The 24,827-nt window shown below is 47.8% G+C and overlaps 1 protein-coding gene across 1 annotated transcript in view; it reads right to left on the minus strand.

The window, feature by feature from the left end:
• Window positions 1–8,187: 8,187 nt before the first annotated feature.
• Window positions 8,188–24,827, minus strand: part of TRIM25 (tripartite motif containing 25) — a 24,800-nt gene continuing 8,160 nt past the window's right edge. Inside the window, exons 3-9 of the mRNA XM_008072019.1 lie at window positions 21,761–21,994; window positions 19,142–19,301; window positions 17,502–17,567; window positions 13,000–13,023; window positions 12,641–12,721; window positions 12,485–12,562; window positions 8,188–8,814 (exon numbers count right to left, since the gene is read on the minus strand). Of these exons, the coding sequence (XP_008070210.1) occupies window positions 8,285–8,814; window positions 12,485–12,562; window positions 12,641–12,721; window positions 13,000–13,023; window positions 17,502–17,567; window positions 19,142–19,301; window positions 21,761–21,994 (1,173 nt within the window). The 3' untranslated portion in view covers window positions 8,188–8,284. The remainder of the gene's footprint in view (window positions 8,815–12,484; window positions 12,563–12,640; window positions 12,722–12,999; window positions 13,024–17,501; window positions 17,568–19,141; window positions 19,302–21,760; window positions 21,995–24,827) is intronic.

Genomic DNA, 24,827 nt, shown 5'->3' on the forward strand with positions numbered 1-24,827 from the left:
ACCCGCAGGCTCAGGCAATCCACTCACCTCAGCCTCCCAAAGGTGCGGGATTACAGGCTGAGCCACCGAGCCCAGCTGAGACTCCGACTCTTAAACAAATGAAATAAATAAAATAAAATTTCCCAGTGTCTGCTGGGATGACTCAAAGGCTGGGGACTGGAACCAACAGACAGCTCCCTCGTTCACAAGCCAGACAGTTGATGCTGGCTGTCCGCTGGGCCCCTGGCTGGACTAGGGCCAGAACAACTGCACGTGGTCCACCATGTGGCTGCTTGGTTTCCTCACAACCTGGCATCTGAGTTTTAAGGAAAGCACGTAGAGAGGGAGAACCAGGCAGAAGCCTTATCGCCTCTTGTGACCTAGTTTCAGAAGTCATGCTTTTATGTCACTTCTACCATATTCTGTTCACTAAGGCAGTGACAAAGCCCTGTCCAGTTTGACCAGGAGACAAAACAGACTCAGCCTCTTCGTGGGGTTGTGGCAAAACTCTGGAGGAGCTTGTGGGACTGGAAATCTTGTGGCCATTTGCGGACAATGATCTGCACAGTGTTAACATCGTAAGAGTACAGGCCAGTAGTACCAAGCACATCCACGAGGTTATGCTACTGTCACCATTCTCCATTTAACTTTTTCAACACCCCAAATGATAGCCATTTTTGTTTTGTTTTGTTTTGTTTTGTTTGAGTCAGAGTTTCACTCTGTCAGCCAGGCTGGAGTGTAGTGGCATGATCACAAGGATCATGGCTCATAGCAGCCTTGACTTCTTAGGCTCAGGTGATCCTTCCACCTCAGCCTCCTGAGTGGCTGGGACTACAAGGACATGACACCATGCCAGGTTAATCTTTTTATTTTTTGTAGAGACAAGGTTTTGCTATTGCCCAGGCTGGTCTCAAACTCCTGGACTCAAGTAAATCTCCCACCTTGGCTTCCCAAAGTGCTTGGATTACGGGTATGAGCCACTGCATCCCACCCTAAACAATAACCCTTTAAATAATAACTCCCCATTCCTACCTCCTTCCAGCCCCCGAGAACCACTGTTCTACATTCTGTCTCTATGAATTTGCCCCGTTCAGGGTACATTATGTAAGTAGAATCATGCAATATTTGTCTTTTATGCCTGACTTATTTCACTTAGCATGTCTTCAAGGTTCTAACATGGTATCTTGAACCCATTGTAAGATGGAGTCCTGGAACCTGCCTCACAGGGTTGCATGGAAGATTAATAAAAATACACGTTATGTCTGCAAATTCCTTGACACTCCTCCCATCAAAGAGTGGAGTCTAATTCCCCTCTCCACAAATATGGGCTGGCCTCAGTGATCAGCAGTGGCACAGGGAGCCTTCTGAGGTGATATGGCTTCTGCTTGGTGCTGTTGGGACACTGGCCCTTGGATCCCAGGCCCTCTTTCAATCTTGCAGAGAGAAAATCTACCACTGGGAGGAGAACTGGCAGTCACGTGCAAGGGCCACAGCAAGCACTGACAGCCAGGCATGGGAGTGTGCAAGCTTGAAGACGATCCAGGCCCCAGCCCACAAGCCACCACTGCTGAGGCCAAGCATAGCAGAAGTGAACACTCCCTGCCAACCTCTAGACAAACCGCAGAGTCAGGGGCAAAATAAATGTTGTTTCACCCCAGGTTTGCACAGCAACAGGTAACCCAAGCACATGTATGGCAAATGGCTATTGACTGACCACCCAACACCCATTTCCCTTCCTCTTCAAAGCAGAGCCCCAACTCTGTCCAGATGACAATCAAGTCCTCAGGATGGGAACCCACCCCAACTCAGGGATGATCATCACGAGAATCTCATTCTCTTTGCAGTTGGAGGTGAACGTGTGAGCCAGTTCCAGGCAGCGAGATGTGGGGTGGGGAGTCCACAGGTGCCTCCAGCAGAGGCTTCTTGGATCTTACAAAGATACAGAGACAATGTCACGGCTGCATGAGCGGCCTGCGGCATTGCAGCCATCTTCTGACCATGAGAAAAGCGGCCCTGAGGACCAGCCAGCAGACCAAGGAAGGTGATGGGAAAAGATGAAAGGACTCTTGATGACAATGTTGAGGCGCAGAGTCAACCAACCCTGCAGCTGCTTGGCCTTGGGACTAGCGAGTTTGTGAGGAACATTTTCCTTATTTTTCTTTCACCTTTTAATTTAATTTACTTTTGTAGAGATGGGTGTCACTATGTTACCCAAGCTGGTCTCAAACTCCTGGCCTCAAGCAATCCTCCCACCTTGGCCTCCCAAAGTGTTGGGATTACTGGCATGAGCCACAGCACCTGGCCAAAATATTTTCTTATTTTTTTAAACTTGGGTTTTCTGCTCATTGCCACCAATAGCGGCATCCCAATATGTGTATATAAAGAGTCCTGGTACATTACCAGAAACATAGGAAGTGAAAACAAATGTCAGCTATTGTTGTTGTTGTTATTATTATTACTCTGAAAGTGATCCTTAAAGAGCAGAATGCTAAGGCAAAAACAACAGATACCCTGAACCTTGAAGAAGACTGACCTTTTGGGAATAGTAAGCCGCCAGAGGCAACACAGGATAAAACAGCCTGGGCAGCGGAGCCAGATAATTAATTAATTAATTAGAAATGGCAAATAACCAGTAAAGGACAGAGGAGGTGAAGCTTGACGTAAGCAAGAAATGAGACTGTCAGCATGTGAGGGGAAGCAATTCTGCCGTGCAGAAGGCCCAGAGTAAACCCCTTCCCCTCCCCATCAGTGGGGATCTCAAAGGGAGCCATATTGGACACACAAAAGCCCACCTGTACATCTCGGCTGATGTCTCCTAAGGTATTTTTCTTTTTTTCTTTTTATTTATTTTGAGTTGGAGTCTCACTCTATCGCCCAGGCTGGAGTGCAGTGGCATGCTCATGGCCACCGCAGCCTCGACCTGCGGGGCTCAGGTGATCCTTCTGCCTCAGCCTTCCACTAAGGTGTTTTTCCAGACCAGTGATTCTCCAAGTGCAGTTCCCAGATCAGCAGCATCAGCCATGTCTGAGAACATGCTAGAACTGTGAGTTCTCAAGCCCCACCCTAGACTTGTTGAATCAGAAACTGCGGGTGGAGCTCAAGAATCCGATTTAAACTCTCCAGGTCATTCAAAGGTCACTAAAGTCTGAGAAGCATCTAGACGAAATACTTAAGCAATAGGGAATTTGCTCCCGAGGATGTTGTATCAGATGAGTTGCTCTCAGGGTGGGAGTCAGCGATGGGGGCAGAGGGGCAGAGAGAACTAATTCCCCAGGAAAATCAGTGCCTGTGGGTGGGTAGTGAGGACTTCCTGCGGGGGATGGAAATGTCCTCTACAAGATTGAAGATGGGGCTCTCTCTTGACAGGAAAATTAGGGGGTGGATCCGGGACAGAACAGCTAGACTAAGATCTAGAGCAGAGGTCTCCAACGTTTTTGATATCAGGGACGGGTTTCCTGGAAGACAATTTAGTTTTGGTACCTAGTGTGTCTCATTCAGTGATGTCATAACATTGAGGTATCATTACTTTTGAGAAGTAAGCACCGTAACTTGCCAGCATCACAGGACTGTAGACTTATTGGAGGAGGGCCTGAAGGTTGAACTTTCAGGATACCATACTCCACACAGCTGTTGGCAGAAGTCATTGGACTTCAGCAAAGGAATCCTACTTTATTCTTTTGAGCATTGATTCCAAATTGGCCTGTTTCAACTAGGCTTGCTAACTGTATCCCTTCTCTTTTCCTTCACTCTTATACCTACTTTTTTAGAGCCTTCCTATATTCTGTGTATTGGAATTGATCCACAATAAAATGCAGGTAGAATGCCACTTCACCATCAATAATAGTTGGGAATCCATCCATTATTCATGATGTTATGGTATTTCAAGACTGTCTGGGAATGGGTGAGAGAAAACAGGTGTGAGACCCAAGAGCAAGAGACTTGGTCACAGCAGCCAACCAAGTGACGACCAAGTGACTTAAAAACCACCCCTTGGCATTTTCTCTCCCCCGCCACCCAGCTTGGCTTTACTTTACTGAGAAGTCACAAATTGCGATCCTGAACTTTGTATTGAAACCAGAGAGTATCCATGACAATTGAAGAGTCATCTTTGAATGGGCAGGCAATTAACTGATATATGATTTTTGTGGTTACAATGACAGTGAGGAAGAAAGGAATCTGCAAGAAGGGTGGGTATGAGAGAAGACAAACCCCAGAATGTTAAACCAAGGGGGCTTCACACAGGAGAGAAGAAACATGAGAAGCTCCTTTTAAGAACATGTGTTTTATTCTGACGGGTGCATCAATAAGCACTTATTCAAAGTTCGCAGGTCCCATGACCTCTGTTCTGACACAATCTGGTATCCTGCAATCCAATCTGATGCTAACCACCCACAGTTCAATCAGACATCACAGGTTAAGAGACACAGTCCCCTGCAGGGCTGCCCTCACTTCAGAGGCTGGCCCCACGTCACTCATACCTCTGATCAATTGACTGCAAATCCAGGAAGTTACCATGACCTCCCTTGGGTTCAATAACTCACTAAAAATCACAGAACTCAGGACAGCACTATGCTTATGATTACAGTTTTATTATAAAGGACGCAAATGAGGACCAAATGAATAGTCATGGGGCAAGATATGGAAGGGTCTTGGAATTACAGCACGCTACTCTCTTATCTCATGTATGTGTTCACCAACCAGAAAGCCACACTAAGCTTTAGTGTCCAAAGTTTTTATTGAAGTTTCATTATGTACTGATTGAATCACTGACCACAGGATTAAATCCATCTCCAGCCCCTCTCCCCGTGGGTCAGGCTGACTGAAAGCCTCAACCCTCTTGTCACCTTCTGGTGACCAGCTCTAATTCTGAGTCATCTCACCTCTTAGTATAAACTCTGGTGTAATCCAATGGTCTCATGAATAACGAAGATGCTCCTATTACTTGGGAAATTTCAAGGATTTAAAAGTCTCCCTGTACTCATCAGGAGCCAGGGATGGAGGGCAGTCAAATTCGTTATTATATGTCAACCTTCAATCCACACCTCCTGCAACTCCTATCCTAATTTAAACAAGGATAAGACCAGCTGAACAGGACCCATCGCTGGCCTGGGCTGGCTTTTAACTTGTAACTTTTTACTATAGAAATGTTCAAATATATGTAACAGTAGGAAGAATAATATCATGATTCCTCACATCCCCACCCCTACTCACTGATTATCCGTGTGTGGCTTACTCTTTCATCAATGGTCCAGCCCCTTTGGCCTATCTGCCATGTTTGGATTATCTTTAAGCAAAGTCCACAGGCATCCGATCTGTCTGAGGATTATTTATCAAAAATTTGGGTGCCGTACCCATGGCAAGCCTAAATGTGCTATAAGTCTGCTGAAATCTCAACCCCTGGGAGCAACTGAGTGGGGCTTGGGCAACCAGGGGTCCCTGGGCATAGCCTTCTGCAGTGGACACCTCATCTGTTGACCATAGCTTGACAAAAAAGTAACATGTTCTCCCTGAACTGCGATGCAGGAAAGAATGCCAGACACTGCTTTACTGCATTCAAAGCTTTGGGAGCACATCAGCCGGCCTTGGCCCTGTCTATAGACATGATTATCTCCTTAAAGAATCAACTCTTAGAAAATTAAGGCTCAGGAAATGACAGCTCAAATACTCCTATTTCATTAAAATCAACAGCAAGAGGGAAAATAAGGTAAAAATAATGTATTAGTATTATAGATCGCAGACTGATTTCAGAGTAATTAAAACAGGAATAATCAGTTATCTCATCTTAAATAATACAAAGACTTGACCCTAACCTGTGACTTATGCCACGGTGACTGAGACAGTTCCCAGTACCTGGGGGTTAGAGCAGTATATTACGTCTGGGTTTCCGGGAATTTCTGATACTTCCCCAAGATACCAGGGTTTTCTCCTCATACATCTAGAATGCATCTCCTCCCCGACAGAATGGCAAGTGTGGTGAACAGAGTGATCCTCTACCTTCCCATCTTATTCCGCAAAATGAGAAGTTAAATGGATACAAAGGTTCCTCCCACTCTAGGACTCCAGGGTGGTGTGGCAGCCCGGCAAGGAGGCTGTGCAAGGTCTTACCATTGCAGAATGGTTTGAAGCAGCAAGGGTGCACTCAAGTTACAACTCCAAAGCACCTTGCACAGAGCTCAGTAGTTGACTGTCTTACAAACAGAGGGACTCTTGCCTCCCTGTCTCAAGCTGCACACTTGTCAGGGAAAAGTCCTCTCTGTTGCCCTATTTCTGCAGAGGAGAGCCACAGCAGGAGCCATGGATTCATCTTTGGCATTCTATTCCTCTAAGCCCAGCTGTCTCCCAAGTATAAACTGGCTTCAGACAAGGCTTTTCTTTAAGAAAATCAGTGAAAAAAAATGCTTTTGATCATCTTCCAAAGCAGAGGAGAATCACCAAAGAACTATTCTTCCAAGAAGCAAAGGAAGGAAACTTTTAAAGACCACATGTCACCCATTGCAGGGACATCTTTCCTACAAAGATTATCTCTCTCCCAAGGAACTGACAATCCTGGTTGGAAGATGACACAGATCAGGTATGTACCTGTGTGTCAGGTGTGTATCTATCAGGATATAAAGGGACCTGAGCCTGCCTAGAGTGCCCTGGAATTCCAGCACAAGGCTTGAGATGCATTCAGTCAAATATCCATATGAAAAGGTCTGGGGTCCTCACTTCCCCAATAGTGACCTCTTTTCATATTGTAAGAAGCCTGGCAGAAGCTCTCCTCTTGGCAAAGCCCAGAGCTGGACTCATTTCACTGCAAGAGTTAGATTTCTTACACTGACATCCTGACACCATCAAGCTACAAGGAGCTTGGGGAAAGTCCACCAATCAGTTCACACCTGGTGGACCGGGCTATTTTTCAGTGCATAGAAACACTGCAGGGAAAATAGCCACTTGTCTGACCCTCGTTAGCTCGTTCCTTACATGGTCAAGGCGAGCATCTGGAATTGGCTCAAACAGAAAGACAGCAGAAGGGGCTAGAGCCAGCCCCAGGTTCTGACTCAGGCAAGGGTCAGCACTGAGTCTGCAGCCTGTGGCCTGGGATGACAGGAATGTTGCAGCTTCCTATGGGGTTTACTAAAAAAACCCTTCTGGCCATAGTTAATCACCCCAGCAGGTAGACTACTATGGTCCCTGAGGCAGCCACACGTAGCCTGTCTACATGATAGCAGGCTTTGGATATCCTGCTTGGCTGGTTGCTTGACTGTGCCAGCCACAGTGGTACCCTACACGGCCATCTGATGTCTCACAATCCAGGGGACAGGGAGGCCATCAGTAAGGAGAGTTGTCAGTAAGAAGTCAAGACACTCTCACGAGTAAGACTATCACCCTGTTTCCGCTGACCCAGGGCAAGATCTTCTCACCCAACAGAATTCCTTGACACCAACCAAAGCTACGGGAAGCAAGGCCTCCAGCAAAGCTCACAATCACAACCAAAGCATCTCTGCCAAGATGCCTCTCCTGACCTTCAGGAATGGGAAGCATTTCCACTGACTGGACCTGGGTCACCTTGACCTTGAATCAAAAATTCAACACAGGCTCATTCTGAGCATGGTTTGAAGCCTTGGCTTAAAAGGTTCCTATTCTAAGAAACATTTTAAAGACATCAAGGGGGTGATGGGGTGAGCAGGGTGGGACGGGAGAGGTGCTATTTTCCAGTGGAGGAAGAGGACACGCTTCTTCAGGAAACTCTGGTCTGGGTGGGGACCTGCTGTGGGTGATTTCCTCAAACACAGATAATATCCAGGAGATCAAGCCCCAACATGTAGGGAGCGGGGGGCGTATAATGTTGAAATTCAATGACTCTGGGATTTTAAAAACATCCGTAGAAAGTATCAAAACACTAAGTTCTGAAGGCCAGTCCAGAGAGCAAAGGGGCATGGATATACCAAGTGGCCCCCCCAAAAAAAAACCTATGGTGGCTACAGATTTTCTCTAGGAGGAAAGGGGCTCGTGACTTCACTTCCCAGAGCCCTGCCCAGTTGCCCAGCAGCCTGGAGATTTCCCAGAACAGCAGGGAGGAAATCACCCTGCCCCGAGAGGCACCAAGAGATGAAAATGTTTCCTTGCCCACAACACAGTCACCCCACCCCTTTCCCTGGTCAAATCTCCCCTCCCCCTCCCCCCACCCACTCCACTCCCCTCCCATCCTTCTAACCCCTGGGGACCTTCGAGGAAGTCTTCCGAGGAAAGTACTACCTGCAGCAATTTCAATAGAGTCTTGAGTCCTCGGTAGTCAGCCCAACCAGACCTGTCAATGGCCTGCCTACTTGGGGGAACAGACAGAGAGTGTGGCACCAGCAGAGAACACCCAGAAGGCTGGGTACAGAGCTTCCGTAAAGTCCACCTTGTACTTATACATCAGGTGGACCTTGTCAGCAACAGCGAAGAAGATGACGAAGCCGTGGTCACAGTTGAGAAGCACACCAACCCGCGTGGCCTTGGTGGAGGGCAGGGTTTTCTCCACATTGTTGTGCCAGGCAGAGATCTTGGTGTTGAACCACTCCACGCACCAGGAGGAGCTGTTGCGGCCCAACCTGCTCTCAGGGCCTTGGCGACTCATGCTGCCATAGCAGATACCCACCCCACAGAAGTTGTTCTTCTGCATCTCCACCTCCCAGTAGTGGATCCCTTTCTTGTAGCAGTGCAGGCCCAGCACCTGAGAGCAGGATGTGAACCTCTGGGGATGCGGCCGGTAACTCTGAGGTGTGTCAGCCACAGAAGCTGTGGTATAGTTTTCCAACAGAGCCACCTTGCTGTGGGCGGTGTTATAATCCAGGATGACTTTAACGTAATCTGAAAAAACATCACCCCAAGGAATCAATTACAAGGGGACCAAAGTGCTCTCACTTTTAGACCTTTCCTGAACTGGTACTATTTATTCACTTGTTTTACCTAGCCATCCATCCATTTCTTTATCCAACCATCCATCCATCCATCCATCCATCCATCCATCCACCTATCTATCCATCCATCCATCTGTTCATCCATCCATCCATCCATCCATCCATCTATCCACCTATCTATCCGTCCATCCATCCATCCATCCATCCACCTATCTATCCATCCATCCATCTGTTCATCCATCCATCCATCCATCCATCCATCCATCCATCCATCCATCCATCCACCTATCTATCCATCCATCCATCCATCCATTCATCCATCCATCCATCTACCATGTAACCAATCATCCACCATCCATATGTAAATTCATCCATCCACTCATTCATTTATCCACCATTCAACCACTCATCTACCCATCCATCCATCCATCCATCCAGCCAGCCAGCCAGCCAGCCAGCTAGCCAGCCAGCCATCTATCCATCAATTCTGCCCAGCCAGTCAACCATCTATCCATCTATCAGTCATCCATTTGTCTGTACATTCATCTAAAACCATCTTTTGAGCATGTAATTGATGCCAGACTCTGTGCGAGATTCACAGCCACAAACCAGAGAGACCAGGTGCCTGGTCTCATGGAGTTCACACCCCAACAAGAAAAGCAACTATATCAGTAACAACTCCAGGACACCCATGCTCTGCTAACAGGGTAGGCACATGCTGTAGGAACACAGACAAGACAACTGATTCTTCTTGCCCCACCCCCCACCGCCATCCTTCTCTCTTTCTGCTTCATCTGCGCCCAGAGCCTTTCCTGCAGCACCCTCCAGCTGTACCCACTTCCACGCAGTGGCCAAAACCCATCACTGAAAAATGTACCTCTGCTCCTTCCTTCTCTACAGCTGTAGTGGGCTGGGTGGGAATCTGTGAGTAACTTGGTTTCTCAGGGCTGGCCTCCCTGGAGACCCCTGTTGTCCCTGGCCTCTATGTGAGACCAGAGTAGAGCCGAGCTGGAGCTACTGGTGGTGGTGTTTCAGGAGGCTCCATGTGCTCTGTGGCAGTCATTGGAGCAGGAAAAGTAAAGCGCTAGCACCTTAAGACCTTAGAGAATTTTCCTCAATCCATTCTTTTCAACCAGGGGAAAACTTGGTCCCAATGAAAAGCCTCGTGCCCTGAGCTACCTAGTAAGAGAGTGGTAGGTGGAGGGAAAAGCCCAGGTCTCTTGGGGGAACATTCACTGGCAGGCTGGAATCGGAGTCAAACAATAGAAGATGAGAAGAACTAGACAGAGGAGACAGAAAGGCTATTGGGCAGAGGAACAGTGAGGTTCCAGCATGGTGGCCACACGCTGGGCCCAGGGAAGCTGGGTGGCTGGGGATATAGATTCAACAGCAGGAGGAGAGAAAGAAGTTGGAGCCAGAGAGGGTCTAGCCTTTAATTGGTGGGCAGCAGGGAGCCCATAGAAAGCACAGAAATGGCCTGACTATATTTTTGGCTGGGGCACTAGCATGCTTTACCCACCCCTTCTGCCACTTTCAACCAATTTCAGAAGATCCAGAGACTAAGCTCCCCTGAGTGTCACCTCCACATTCAACCTCCACAGCCCCTATCCTCACAGGTAACCTGGACACATGGAAGACAGGTTATGGGGCAGCAAGGCAGAGACAGTCCCTAGCTTGGGACCTTGGGAACCAAAAGACTTGGGCTTTTCCCTCCACCTACCACTCCCTTGCTAGGTGGCTCGGTACAAGGCTTTTCGTTGGGGCCAAGTTTTCCCCTGGTTGAAATGAATGGACTGAGGAGACTCCTCTAAGGTCTTAAGGTGCTAGCGCTTTACTTTTCCTGCTCTAATGGCTGCCACAGAGCACAAGGAGGCTCCTGAAACACGTAGCCTGACACCACCACCAGTAGCTCCAGCCCGGCTCTGCTCTAGCCTCACGGGGAGGCCAGGGACAGCAGGGGTCTCCAGGGAGGCCAGCCCTGAGAAACCAAGGTACCCACAGATCCCCACCCAGCCCACCACAGCTGCAGAGAAGGAAGGAACAGAGGTACATTTTTCAGTGATGGGTTTTGGCCACTGCGTGGAAGTGGGTACAGCTGGAGGGTGCTACAGGAAAGGATCTGGGCACAGATGAAGCAGAAAGAGAGATGGCGGCGGCGGGGAGGGGGTTGCGGGAGTTCTCTTGGCCTAGCCTTGAAGATGTAACTCCATTCACCTCCAGGTCAGAGGAGCTTGCAAAGGAGGTTGAGAAGCAATGACCAGAGGAGTGGGTAGAAGCCCAGGGGGACGTGGTGGCTCAAGAGATAGGGGAGAGAGTGTCACAAGGAGGAAGAACACCACTAAGAGGGGAAGTTGAATAAAAGCTTAGGATGGAGAGGCCACTGCTGACTTCCGTGAGGACTGCCTCAGTCAAGGGCAGGGACAGAGGTCAGATTGCAGTAGGATGAGGATGAGACTTCTGGCTCTCACCTCGGCCACACACGGCAACCCTTGGGCACCTTTTAAAAAAACACTGAGATTCTGACCAAACCAGTCTGGGGTGCCGTCTGGGCATTGGAAATTTCAAGAAGCTCTCAAGGGGGAATAGATGGGTAGCTGAGTTTGCAGCCACAGTTGAAAACCACCAGTGGAGTGTCTGCAGACGTTCCTCAGAAGGTTTGCCAAGGAAATGAGTGAAATATAGCTTGTCACGCTCGCCTGGAGGCTGAGCTTGCAGGGCTGGACCAGGGCCCAGGAATTTGTGTTTTTAACAAGTGTTCAGGTGAAAGGGAAACAGCTGCAGCCAAGAAAGTTTTGGTGGTTTTGTTTTGTGATTTAGAAAAATTTAAACATGCCAAGGACGAATAGGCCCTCGTAGAGACTGAGAGGGCGAAGAGACGGGGGTAAGAAGGCCGAAGTAAGGGCAGAAGATTCCAGAGACAGCAGGGGGCATGGGTTCCAGAGTCCAGGATCAGGGCCCAGCTTTGGGAAGAGGGCGGGAGGCAAGGAGGGAGGCAGGGTGGATACAGGGGAGATGAAAATGACAGAGGATGGAGAAGTCCCCTTCTGGGCTCTCTTCTCAGTGAAGCAGATGATGAGCAGATAGGGAGAAGTCTGCGGTAACGGCAAGAGGAAGGATTGGGAATGGTGGCGCTAGAGAGTGACAGGGAGGGGACAGGAGAAGCAGAAGAGGCGTGCCAGCAATGGGACACCAGGTGAAGGCTGGTGACCACAAGGCCCCACCTGCTCTGCAGGGGACATCTCGGACACAGCAGTTGGCTGCAGGTGTGGGCCCAGAGGGAGAAGTGAGCTCAGTTTAGCCAGATGGGACAGCAAGAGGGAGATTGGAAGGACCAATTGTGGAATCTGAGCTGGCTAGAAAAAGAAAGGCAGGTATTGACAAAAGGGAGAAAACAAGGGAGCTACAAAGAAGAGGACAGCTGGGGGCAGTGGCTTACACCTGTAATCCCAGCACTTTGGGAGGCCGAGGCGGGAAGATCACCTGGGCAACGAAAGAGACAGAGAAGAAGACAGGTTGCTGGTGAAGAGGGCCTCGGGACAGGGCCAAGGGCAAGGCGTGGCACAGAGCTGCACGGAGAAGGCAGAGTCAGCAAAATCGCACCCAGTACCCAAGCTACTCACACTCCAGGAGCTCGGGCCTGGACTTGGCTAGGAAGGTCTCCAGCACCTTGGCCTTGAGAGATGCAGGCGTGGCTGCAGCTGGGAGAGAAACAGAGAGCAATTTTCAGGACAAACTCAGAGTGGACACCCCAATGCCCCTCGCCCACAGTAACTCACCCTCCAGGTCAGCTTGTATTAAATCCACTTGCTGTTCCGAGACTCCGAAGGAAAGCTTGCTGGGTGAGACAGGGGTAGTGGCTGGGGATGAGGAAGGAGAAATGTGACGCGGAGCAATGTGATGGCCTCAACTCCCTTTTAAGCTGACCGTAAAGAGCCACGTCTACAAACACACACTTGAATAACCAGGACAACACAGGAGCCACACGGGGCTACAGTCATCTTCTTCCTCTCAATCATTTACACTTGTCCTCACTTTCAAGCTCAGGCCTGTTTGCCATTACAGAACACAGTCATAAAATCAGACCCCACCACAGAACCTGGATAAGATGCAGAAATGTATAAAATGTATAACTTACAAGGTTTCTTTTTCTTTTCGTCTTCTGAAAAAGAAAATTTTAGGAATTAAGAACTTCTAAAGCACAACACAATAATACTTTCCAAAGACTACAGTAACATTCATTTGCATGAATTTGACCCATACAAATAAAAGGACGTTTTAACTTGAAAAATATAAGAGGCTCACAAGCAAAACAAACCTATAGTGATAGAAACTAGCACCAGCAGTTGTAGCGGGGAGGGACTAACTAATCAGGAGCATGAAGGAATTTTCTGGGGCAAGGGAAATCCTTTTTCTTGATTTGGAAAATGGCAACACAAGTATGCATTGTTCAGAATTTCTCTAACTGTACATTCAAGACTTACTGTAGGCAAATTGCATCTCCATAAAAGAAAAAAATGCAAGTGAGAAGAAAAATCAAATAGAAAAAAAAGTGCTTGCCAAGTACCGCAATAGTCTTTTTTTTTTTTTTTTGAGTTGGCGTCTCACTCTGTTGCCCAGGCTAGAGTACAGTATCACACTCATGGTCACCGTAACGTCGACCTGCTGGGCTCAGGTGATCCTTCTGCCTCAGCCTTCCAAGTAGCTGGAACCACAGGCACACACCCCCATACCTGGCCAATTTTTAAACTTATTGTAGAGATAAGGTCTCACCAAGTTGCCCAGGCTGGTCTTGAACCTGTGGGCTCAGGCAATCCTCTCACCTCAGCCTCCCAAAGTGCTGGGATTATAGACATGAGCCACTGCACCTGGCCCACAATAGTCTTTTAAAAACATCTAGAATGGCTGGGCGCGATGGCTCATGCATTTTGGGAGGCGGAGGCAGGAGAATAGCTTGAGCCCAGGAGTTTGAGACCAGCCTGGGCAACATAGCAAGACCTGGTCTCCACACAAAAAAAAAAAAATCGAAAAATTAACCAGGCATGGTGGTGTGGGCCTGTAGTCCCAGCTGCTCAGGAGGCTGAGGCAGAAGTATTGCCTGAATCCAGAAGGTTAAGGCTGTGGTGAACCCTGATCATGCCACTGCACTCCAGCTTGGGTGACAAAGTGAGACCAAAAAAAAAATCCCAAAAAACCCCAAAAACATCTGGAGTATGTGCCTTACAGGGACTGACTTAAGTTAAAACAGTGGTTCTCAATATATGGGCCCCAAGTCAGCCACAGTGGCATCACCTGGGAACCTGTATGGAACACAAATTCACTCATTTATTTATTTTCATTTTTTATAAAGACTGGGTCTCCCCTATGTTGCCCAGGCTGATCTCAAACTCCTGACCTTAAGCTATTCTCCTGCCTAGAGACACCAAGGGGAGTCCCAAAATTCTGGGATTATTCTGAGTCACCTTGCCCAGCCAGAGATGCAAATCCTTGAGCCCTACCCCAAATCTAACACATCAGAAAGTCTGGGGGTAGAGCCCAAAGAGCTGTGGTGTACAAGCCCTCTGAGTGAATCCAAAAAAAAAAAGAAAACACTCAAATGGTCTAGAAGATTCCAGGTTCCCTCTGTGCCACCTTCCCACCACTGGAATGAAAAGGTGTGTCCCTGAATCTCATCCCTGCGGGACACTCTATATCACAGAGTAGCCCGGCTCTTTCCTTTTTTCCTCCACCTCCCCACTAGCACCTTCGTCACCCCACACAAACCCCTGGCTACCCCTCCTCCCACTTCGGAGGCAGTTCACTCTCTGCCCCATTTCCTCACTTTGCGACACTCTCCTGCCCACTCCTGGTGGACCAGCATCTTGGAGGGCCCCAGGCTGTGACACCGACCCCTTCTCGTCTCTCCACACTGTGACTAGTCCACCTCTCCTTGCCGGTTTCCTGATCTCAGCCTATTTTGAGCCACTTTCAACACAGAGGAGCCTCATATCATTCTTGAATCTAACTTCCATGGCTCCAGCTATTTTCCAGGGTGTCATGCTGCTGAGGTGGGAGGGCATCACCTCACTAGGGAACGTGCGTGCCTGATGGCTGGCATCCACTGCTCATTCACGCCAAGGGTGGTGTTTGTGACCTGTGACAGCCATCACCGGGGGAAAGGTGACTGGGGAAGGACCCACCCTTCACTTACTCTTTCACGTCCCTGTTCATGCCAAGAACGCTCCAACACTTTTCAGCCTAGCCAGGGACTCCTCCATCTATACCAGGCACCCCGGCCCTGACTCCATTTTACTCAGAGACTGATACCACACAGTGTCTGCTAAAGACACCTGAACACTAAGCACAAACAAACAACAAAGAATAAGCCCAGAGTGTTCTGATCCCCCAGGTACCTAGCAGAGTAGGGAATCCTTCCTGGGCTCATATTGACGTTTCAGGAAAGCAATAACAGCTAACATTTCAGTGGCGTGTTTATGATTCCTAAAGCTTTCATAATCAGTGTCCCATGTGAACGTCACTCACAATAATCCTGTGTGCTCAATATCATTATTATCCAAATGTGACAGATTGAGGTAAAGAGACCCTTCTTCTTCCCAGACCCCATGTCAACAGCACATGCCTTCCCAGTGAGGGAGATAACACCCACAGGAGGGCAAAAGTGGATTCTTGGGGGAGGGAGGTTAAAAAAAAAAAACCTTACTCCTGGCCGGGCATGGCAGCTTATGCCTATAATTCCAGCACTTTGGGAGGTGAAGGTGAGAGGATTCCCTGAGCCCAGGGGTTCAAGACCAGCCTGGGCAACCTGGAAAGACCTTGCCTCTATAAAAATAATATAAAAAACTAGCTAGATGTGGAGGCGTGCACCTGTGGTTCCAGTTACTTGGAAGGCTAAGGTGGAAGGATGACCTAAGCCCAGCAGGTGGAGGCTGCGGTGGCATGAGCGTGCCACTGCACTCTAGCCTGGACAACAGAGTGAGACTCTGACTCAAAAAAAGACTAAAAACAAAATGAAAAAAACCTTCCTCCTTTTATGTACAAAGCACAGAATATAAACAGTTATACAGTGCATGGATGGTATTAAACATTTCATAGGTGGTGATTAGAAAGAAAAATAGTCTAAAATGGCTCAGGGTGGGAGCTAAACAATGGGTACACACAGACATAAAAATGGGAACAAGCCGGGCTCGGTGGCTCAGCCTGTAATCCCGCGCTTTGGGAGGCTGAGGTGAGTGGATTGCCTGAGCCCACGGGTTCGAGACCCGCCTGGGCAGCGAGACCTCATCTCTACAATAAATCAAAAAACCAGCTGGGCGTGGTAGCGCATGCCTGTAATTCCGGCTACTCGGAAGGCTGAGGCGGAAGGATCGCTGGAGCCCAGCAGGTCGAGGCTGCGGTGGCCGGGAGCGGCCACTGCACTCCAGTCTGGGTGACAGAGTGAGACTCCAACTCAAAAAAAAAAAAAAAAAATGGGAACAACAGACACTGGGGACTCCTAAAGGGAGGAAGGAAGGAGAGAGGGGAGCAAAGGTAGAAAAACTACCTGTAGGGCACCATGCTCATTAATTGGGTGATGGGTCCAATATAAGCCCAAACCTCACTATCACGCAATATATCCATGTAACAAACCTGCACATGGACCCCCTGAATCTACAATAAAATTTAAAATAAATAAAAGTTATATGAGCCAAAAAATAATAAAAATAAAGTCTTTTCTGTCTCAAATTTTAAAATAAGATAAAATAAGGGTAACCCCTCTGGGTCCCCTCCCACTGTGGGAGTTTCTCTGTCCTCTCAATAAATCCTGCTTTCTAAAAAAAAAAGATAAAATAAAATGGCTCAGGGGATGAAAGAGGAGGAGGGCAATAATGAAAAAAAGATTGAAGCCAGGAATGGCAGCTCACGCCTGTAATCTCAGCACTCTGGAAGGCCGAGGCAGGAGGACTGCTTGAGTCCAGTAGTCTGAGACCAGCCTATGCAACATAGCAAGATGTCATCTCTACAAAAAAATCAAAAAATTAGCTGGGCCTGGTTGAGGAGGTCTGTAGTCCCAGCCACTCAAAGGCTAAGGCAGGAGGACCGCCTGAGCCCAGGAGGTCAAGGCTATGGTGAGCTGTGATCGTGCCACTGCACTCCAGCCTAAGCAACAGTGAGACTCTGACTCAAAAAAAAAAAAAAAGAAAGAAAGAAAGAAAGAAAGAAAGAAAGAAAGAAAGAAAGAAAGAAAGAAAGAAAGGAAAAGGAAAGAAAAAAGGCAGAGAAATACAGAAACACACTGCAACTCAAAGACTGAACACCACTGAGCTACCAAAGAGGCCTCTGCTCATCCGCCAGTCTCCTCTGGGAACTCTACCCAAGTGCCAGGACTTGGGTGTAATACATATTCCTCAAAACAAACCAGCTTCACTAATCTTGCTGTTCCAGGCAGCCCAAATATGCAGTGCTGGTGGACAAGTCCTCCCAAGGGCCCCAGGGGAGCTCTCGCACTAGCCCTTCAACCCCCTCCATGGAGTCTGCAGCCAACTTTCTCCAGCTGATGCCCAGCTCCCTGCAGTGACTTGGGATGCCCTGTGAGTGTCTCAGCTAGAGCTCCAGCCAGTCACAGCCATGTTGTTGTCATGGGAACAGAGGTGAGCTACTTACTTGAGACCTTCTTCGTGGGGCGTGAAGGCTTCTGTGTGGATGCTGGCTCATGCTCTTCAGGGTCACCTGTGCCAGAGAAGAAGGGCTCAGCATGTGTGGCTCCTCCACACTAACCCTAGAAGCCAGTTTTTCCCTGGGCACGCAGGTGGGTGGAGGGTTCCTTAGTCAGCCATTTCTACCGACCTTCCCTATCCAATTACGTATAAGAACTACCAACAAGGTAACAGAAGGACTGCTTTGGTGTGTGCCCTTTTATCTCTGGCTTACGATGGAGCTAGGGTACAAATCTCTTCTCCACCAGCACCCAGCTCTGTGACCTCTGAGACCTCTCTGAGCTTGGGTTTCTTCGTGTGTGCAGTGGGGATACTCCCACCTTGCTGCTGGTTGATGTGACCCCTGAATGAGACAGAGGTGCCCGGCATGTAGTATAGGCTCTGCCAACGCTTGTTCCTTTCCCACTGGTCTTCCTCTCCCCTCCTCCCACATACCCGCCATCAAGAGTTTCTCCCCTACTTCCACAATGGGGCCACATCGCCACCTATTTCTGAATTCCTTCTGAAAGGTCACTTGGTCAGCCAGGCTGGATGACACAATGGAGATTTACTATGGGCGAGGCTCTGTGCTCAGTACTGGGGGAACAGTGCTGAACAGAAACCAGACACAGCCCCTGTGCTCAACTAGTAAGAAAGACAGACAGGGATTACAAGGAAGAGTGAAATGTCTCATGTGCAAAGGGCCTTGAGGGGATAATAAGGAGCCTAGGACCCAGCCTAAGAAGTGGGAGTGGTGGCAGGAGAGGCTGGCTGGGAAATGTTGTGCTTTGAGGATCTTTTTGAAGGGTGAGAGGAGTTAACTGGGGGAGATGGTGGATCTCAAGTCTTCTAGGCAGTAGAGAAGAGCATATACAAAGGCCCTGTGGCAGGAAGCTTGGCATATTTGAGGAACCAAATGCAGAGAGATGCCCAAGAGGAGGGTGGAGGGCACCTCAGGGCTGGAGAGACTAAAGGGCCTGACCCAAGGTCAAGGACCTCATCTGTATCTATGAGTAATGTGGAGCCCATTAAGGAGGTGAAGGGGAATAGTCCCAGGAGACGAGATCTGCATTCTGAAATGCTCTCTCTGGCTGCAGCAGTAGACGCAGGTGGGCCATTCAGGATGCTGCCACAGTCATGGGGCACAGGTGATAGCAACAGAGGACAGGCAAGTGGCACTGGGGCCAGCAGACTGAGTCAAGAGATTTAGAGAAGTGAAATGTGGCAATGGTTTGGATATAGGGTGAAGGACAGGGGGTGTCCAGAAGGAATTCCAGGTTTCTCCCTCAAACTAGCAGTCACTCACCAAACACAATGACAACCTAGAGTCCATTCAAAACCCACCCAAGTTGGCCTCAAGATCCCGGACAGCAAGAATCTGTGTCCAGAAAATCCCAACAAAACATCAAGCCCCCATACATTTTGGGAAGGATGCCATACCAGGATGAGGCAGGTGCCCTACTACTCCCCAGGTGGAGGGTGGGTGCTTCAGGAGCTCTGAAACTCAGGTCCCAGTGCTCTGGGCCATGCCCCGCTCCCACCCCAAAACGCCAAGGGGATTCATCAGGTTTCAGGGTTCTGTAGGGGGCAGTGTGGGGAGCTGCTAACAGCTACCTGAGCCGGGCTCCTGGAGATGCCTGAGGCAACACTTCAGTTCACTTTTGAGGTGTAAGGCGCTCTGGTGGACGCCCTTGATCAGCTCGTGATTCAGCTCCACCTTAGGGATGTAGACTGGTTTCGTGGAGATTTCTTGCAGTTTTGACGCTTTCTGGAACAAGCCAGGGATTAGTGCAGGCAGTTCCAGTGAAACCAGGACTGGGCTCAGTCCTCACGAGCCCCAGGAAGACCTTCCCCATGCTCATGGGCGCTAAGTCTAGTCAGCCTTGTCAAATGACAGGCCAGAAGTCTTCCCACATTAAAGTGCCACTTGGAGACACAGTAATCTGAAGCTGGGAGGGACCTCAGAGGTTGCTAATCTTACAGATGGGGAAACAGGTCGACAGGTGACAAGTGGCCTACCAGGAACTCTTGCTGGTTAGTGGCATAGACACCGTTGGGGCTAAGGCCTCCGGAGTCAGGGACAGTGTTCTTCCTACTCCTCCAGCTGTGGCTGGAAAAGCACAGAAGACTCGGGACCATCCTAGGGAACAGCTCTGGGCATGTGGTCTACAAACGGCCAGGGACATCTCAAGGGATTTGGGATCCAGCCCCAGTACGTCCTGTGAGAAGGGAGGGTCTTCTTGAAGGCCCTACATTTTGAGACAAAATAGGATTATGCAGTATCAAGAGGCCAATGTGGACTCAGAATCCTTCTCAGAGAGCTCAAGTCAGCTGCTCCAACAGGAACATGCACTTGGGATGCCACTGAATGCCATCCAACCCAGGCATGAATGAGGGGCACATGCACAGACAGGAGAAGGTTGCCAGTCACTCCTGCACCCTGCTGCATGCCACGCCTTCTGCTGTGTGCTGATCTAACTGGCTGGAGGAATAAGGGTGATACTATGGACTGGGCTTACAGCCATAACGGACATAAAGACAAGCACATCTGAAACACCACTACCCTGAGCTACCGTAGAGGCGTTGTAAATGCTTGGGAACACCAACAGCAGCATAGCAATGGAGACCAAGATCCTGCAAGGACACAATTCCCTAGGCAGTCAGGATCAGGCTGGGCATTCCCACCCAATGCCCACTGTGTCTGGGGAATGCTGAGTGCCCTGCTGTAATCAGGGCACAGGGAATGGGCCGGGGGTGGGTGGGAAGAGATGAGGCTGCTGACAAATACAGGGCCCCATCACTAGGCCCTTGTGGGCCACACAAAGGAACATGAAGGCAGGAAGGGCAGGGGTGTGTGCTTTAGAAAAACAGCCAGGCTCGGTGGCTCAGTCTGTAATCCCACGCTTTGGGAGGCCAAGGCGACTGGATTGCCTGAGCCCGCGGATTCAAGACCAACTTGGGCAACTTGGCAAGACCTCATCTCTACAATAAATCAAAAAATTAGCCGGGCGTGGTAGCGCACGCCTGTAGTTCCAGCTACTTGGAAGGCCGAGGCGGAAGGATCGCCAGAGCCCAGCAGGTCAAGGCTGCGGTGGCCAGGAGCATGCCACTGCACTCCAGTCTGGGCGACAGAGTGAGACTCCAACTCAAAAAAAAAAAAAAAGAAAAACACTTTTGAGAGCCATGGGAGGAAGAAAGTGGAGGTGTGTGTGGTGGCCATTCTAAGATAGCCCCAAGTGTCCACCCTCAGGGTGTACACACCCTATATAAGCCCCTCCCCTCAAGTATGAGTGAGATGATGAATGCAATCAGGTTATGTTATATGGCAAAGGGGAAGGAATGCTGCGGGTGTAACTACAATTCCAAATCAGTTGATTTTAAGTTAATCAAAAGAACATTTATCCTGGGTAGGCCTGGCTTAATTCGGTAAAAGCCCTTAAAAGAGGAAACAGGTCTTCCCTAAAGAGGGAAATTATCCTGCTGGTTTTGAAGACTTAAGCTACCAAATTGAGAAATAGCCAGCAAGAAAGTGGGGACCTTAGTCCCACAACTATAAGGAACTGAATTCTGCCAACACACACGAGGGCTTGGAAGACAACCTTAATCTTTAAAGAAGTACAGCCCAAGCCAGGCTCGGTGGCTCAGTCTGTAATCCCGCACCTTTGGGAAGCTGTGTGAGTGGATTGCCTGAGGCCGCAGGTTCGAGACCCTCCTGGGCAGCGAGACCTCATCTCTACAATAAATAAAAAATTCAGCCGGGCGTGGTAGCGCATGCCTGTAATTCCGGCTACTCGGAAGGCTGAGGCGGAAGGATCGCCGGAGCCCAGCAGGTCGAGGCTGCGGTGGCCGGGAGCGGCCACTGCACTCCAGTCTGGACGACAGAGTGAGACTCCGACTCAAAAAAAAAAAAAAAAAGAAGTACAGCCCAGTAGTCCCCCAAATGGCAGCCCTGTAAGACCCGACACAGACAACCCACAAAGTCAGGCCCAGATTCCTAAGCCAGAGGAACTCTGAGATAATAAATAAATGTTCTCTTAAGTCCATAAGTTTGTAGTAAGTTGTTGCCCAGCTAAAAAAAAAAAAAAAAACTAGCACAGCATGTCTCAGAGAGTCTTCCAGGGACCTCTTATAGCCCCAGCTCCGTGATCCCCTCCCCAGCCACTGCCCCTATAATCAGCATCCAGACACTCCACAAAGAGTGTTCACAAAGTCCTCATCACGACCTACCTCCAGAAACTCAAACTCGTCCCCCTTGGTCAGGCCAAGCTCAAGCTCTTCCTTCAGCGTCTGAATCTCACTCTTCTTCTTGAGAAGAATCTGATAAATTGTGTCAAATTTGCTGTTGACCCTCTTCTCCTCTTCCTTTATCTTCCGTGTGGAAGTGGCCTCTGAGGCATCAATGAGAGCCTTCATTTCCATGTATTCTTGTCTAAGCTGCTCTATCTTCTTGTTTGCAGTCACCTAAGAGGACCGAAGCAGGAGGGTACCCGTCAGACTGGCAAAAATGCTGAGGCTGCAGCCCTAAGTGTTGGTGAAGTGGAGTGCCCCAGGGACCCTTACTTGTGCTTTGTGGGAGTACAAACTGGCACATCGGCTTTGGAGAGTGACTGGGCAATATCTAGTAAATTTGGAGGTGCTCATACCCTATTGCTACAGGCTGAAAAGAGGCCATTTTGGTTATATTAAATAAACAGTCATTCAGAAAAGACTCAAAAACTTGTATTTAAAAAAAAAACAGCTTTTCTTTCTAAGTCAGTGCTGAATACAAAGCCACTTGAATTTAAAAGTGTACATTCTTTCCTTTCCCTGACCCCCCAGCCTATGCTCGTATATATATCTGTGTATGTGCAAGAGTTGGTGGCAAAACCCTGCACAAAGGAAGTCCCTCCCCATTTTCAACTTGGGCTCCAGTCCAAGTCAAAGATAAGAGGCACTCTTCCCATCCGACTGTGAAAACAGGCACTCTCAGGTGACTAAGGGTCTCACGAAGGTGTCAGGGGAGTTGTCCCTGTGACATATAAAGGCCTCATAGGGAACATCACAAACATCTTGTCTGGGAATCATGTCCTGTCTGGGGGACACAAATAAGTGACATTGGTCATCCAGTGTTCCAGGGCCCCTTGATTGCCTCTGGCATTCAACAGGAAATCCCAGACAGTAAGAGGAAACGAGATGACAGTTGGTGTCACAGCCAACTGGAGATCTCCATTAGCAGCACATTCTCGACCCATCACATTATCTTTTTTTTTGAGTTCCAACTCACTCTGTTGCCCAGACTGGAGTGCAGCGGCCACTCCCGGCCACCGCAGCCTCGACCTGCTGGGCTCCAATGATCCTTCCGCTTCAGCATTCCAAGTAGCCAGAACTACAGGCGTGCACTACTACGCCCGGCTACTTTTTGATTTATTATAGAGATGAGGTCTCGCCAAGTTGCCCAGGCGGGTCTCGAACCCGCAGCCTCAGGCAATCCACTCACCTCAGCCTCCCAAAGCACGGGATTACAGGCTGAGCCACCGAGCCCAGCTCATCACATTATCTTAAACCCTGAGACCAGGCTCAACCACCAATCCCTCACTTTCTCTCCTCTGGAACTTCAGTCATTGACCAGTCTCCTCCTTTGGTTTCACTGTTTGTTTTATGTTCAAAAGCATGCCAGATTTTCTATAACTGATTAACTATTAAAGGCCTATTGGTGTGCATATTTTAAAGCTTATGAGCAAATTACAACACAAAAATTTCAGATGGTTAACCTGCAGCTACAGGGTTAAATAAGTCTTAAGTTCTCTATTTCTCTCTTTTCTGCCTGCTTTGAATTTTCTGGTACTGGTGTTGAGATAAACTCAGTTACAAGGTTAGTTGAGATTTTGTTTATACAGTTCAGCCAGTTCTAACTAAAATGTAAACATTAAAAGCTTATTTACAACTAAAAAAGAAGTAAAATAAATTTTTAAAAATTAAACTGCCATAAAAACTGCTTTACCCCAGTTTTGGTCCATAACCTTTATTGAATTGTCTATCAAATAAAACAAAGTTTAAACAAACAGATTTCAATTTTGTCAGAAATAATAATTTGGACTTGGGTATCTCCTGTAAAATGGTGAATTTATATTACTATTTCATGGTTAGAATTCAGAAGTAAAGGCTATTGGATCTTTGTTTATGTGCATATGTGTATGTTTAAATATGTTTACATATATGTGCATGCTATGTGTTCTGTCTAGCATGCTACCAAATTGGCTTATAAGTAAATAAGTACTCACAGATTAAATAAATAAATAAATCTAAATGCTTTCCAATTTCATGTGACTTTAATAATCTTTGGCAAATGAAAATGACTTTGTAATAATTGATAAAGTAAAAGTGCCTTTGAAGTTGTTGGTGTGCTTTTTGTCTGGGTCTACTAATTAGATAAGATTTGCATTTGCCTCTGCTGGATACATTAAAGTATCAAGATTTGGCTCAAGACTCATAAGACTACAAACCTAGGCAAGACCAGAATAATCTTGATTTGTATAAATTTTTTTTAGGTAAGTAAAACTAATGTAAGATTGTTGGTTCAATGAAAACAACTAAATCTTCTGAGTTCATGGTAAAATACCCATATATTTAACTTTAAGTTTCTTACTTAGGTAACACCTTATATTCATAGACTTTAAAAATAATTGACCAAGAGCTAACTTAAAATGATGACTAGCTTATCTAAAATCTCAGTTTTCATAAGTAATTAAACAAACTGCTAAAAACAATAAATTAAGTAAATATAAATAAAATAATGCTTACAGGTAAGTTTTTTATGTGACTTCAAAGCTTAAAATTATTTTTAGAAGTTTATTAAATGTCTGGGTCACTTCCAATTAAGAAAGGGTTATGCTATGGAAAAACATGTTTCTAAATTTTGTAAAGGATCTCATCTATAAAATGCTGATAACTAACAAACAATTCAGAATTTCTTGCTTTCTAGGTTTTCCTTAATATTTAAGGTTATTTTATGTAATCTACAAGTTATTTAAAGGTTATTTATTTTAAAAGTTTTTTTTAAAAATAGTAAGTAGGAGAGAGAGAAATGTAGAAAAAGTGGTGTGAGTATTAAAATAAATTTTTAGTAAAATAGGTCATAAAAAATAATTTTATATATAAAAAAAAGTGTATGATAAAGTTTTGTCCTGAAGTAAAATGACTGGATATTAAGAAAAGAGAGAAGCCAGGCTCGGTGACTCAGCCTGTAATCCCGCGCCTTTGGGAGGCTGAGGTGAGTGGATTGCCTGAGCCCATGGGTTCGAGACCCGCCTGGGCA

This window comes from Carlito syrichta, unplaced genomic scaffold (assembly GCF_000164805.1).
Source record: "Carlito syrichta isolate Samal-C Ts95f unplaced genomic scaffold, Tarsius_syrichta-2.0.1 Scaffold314811, whole genome shotgun sequence".
Lineage (NCBI taxonomy): Eukaryota > Metazoa > Chordata > Mammalia > Primates > Tarsiidae > Carlito > Carlito syrichta.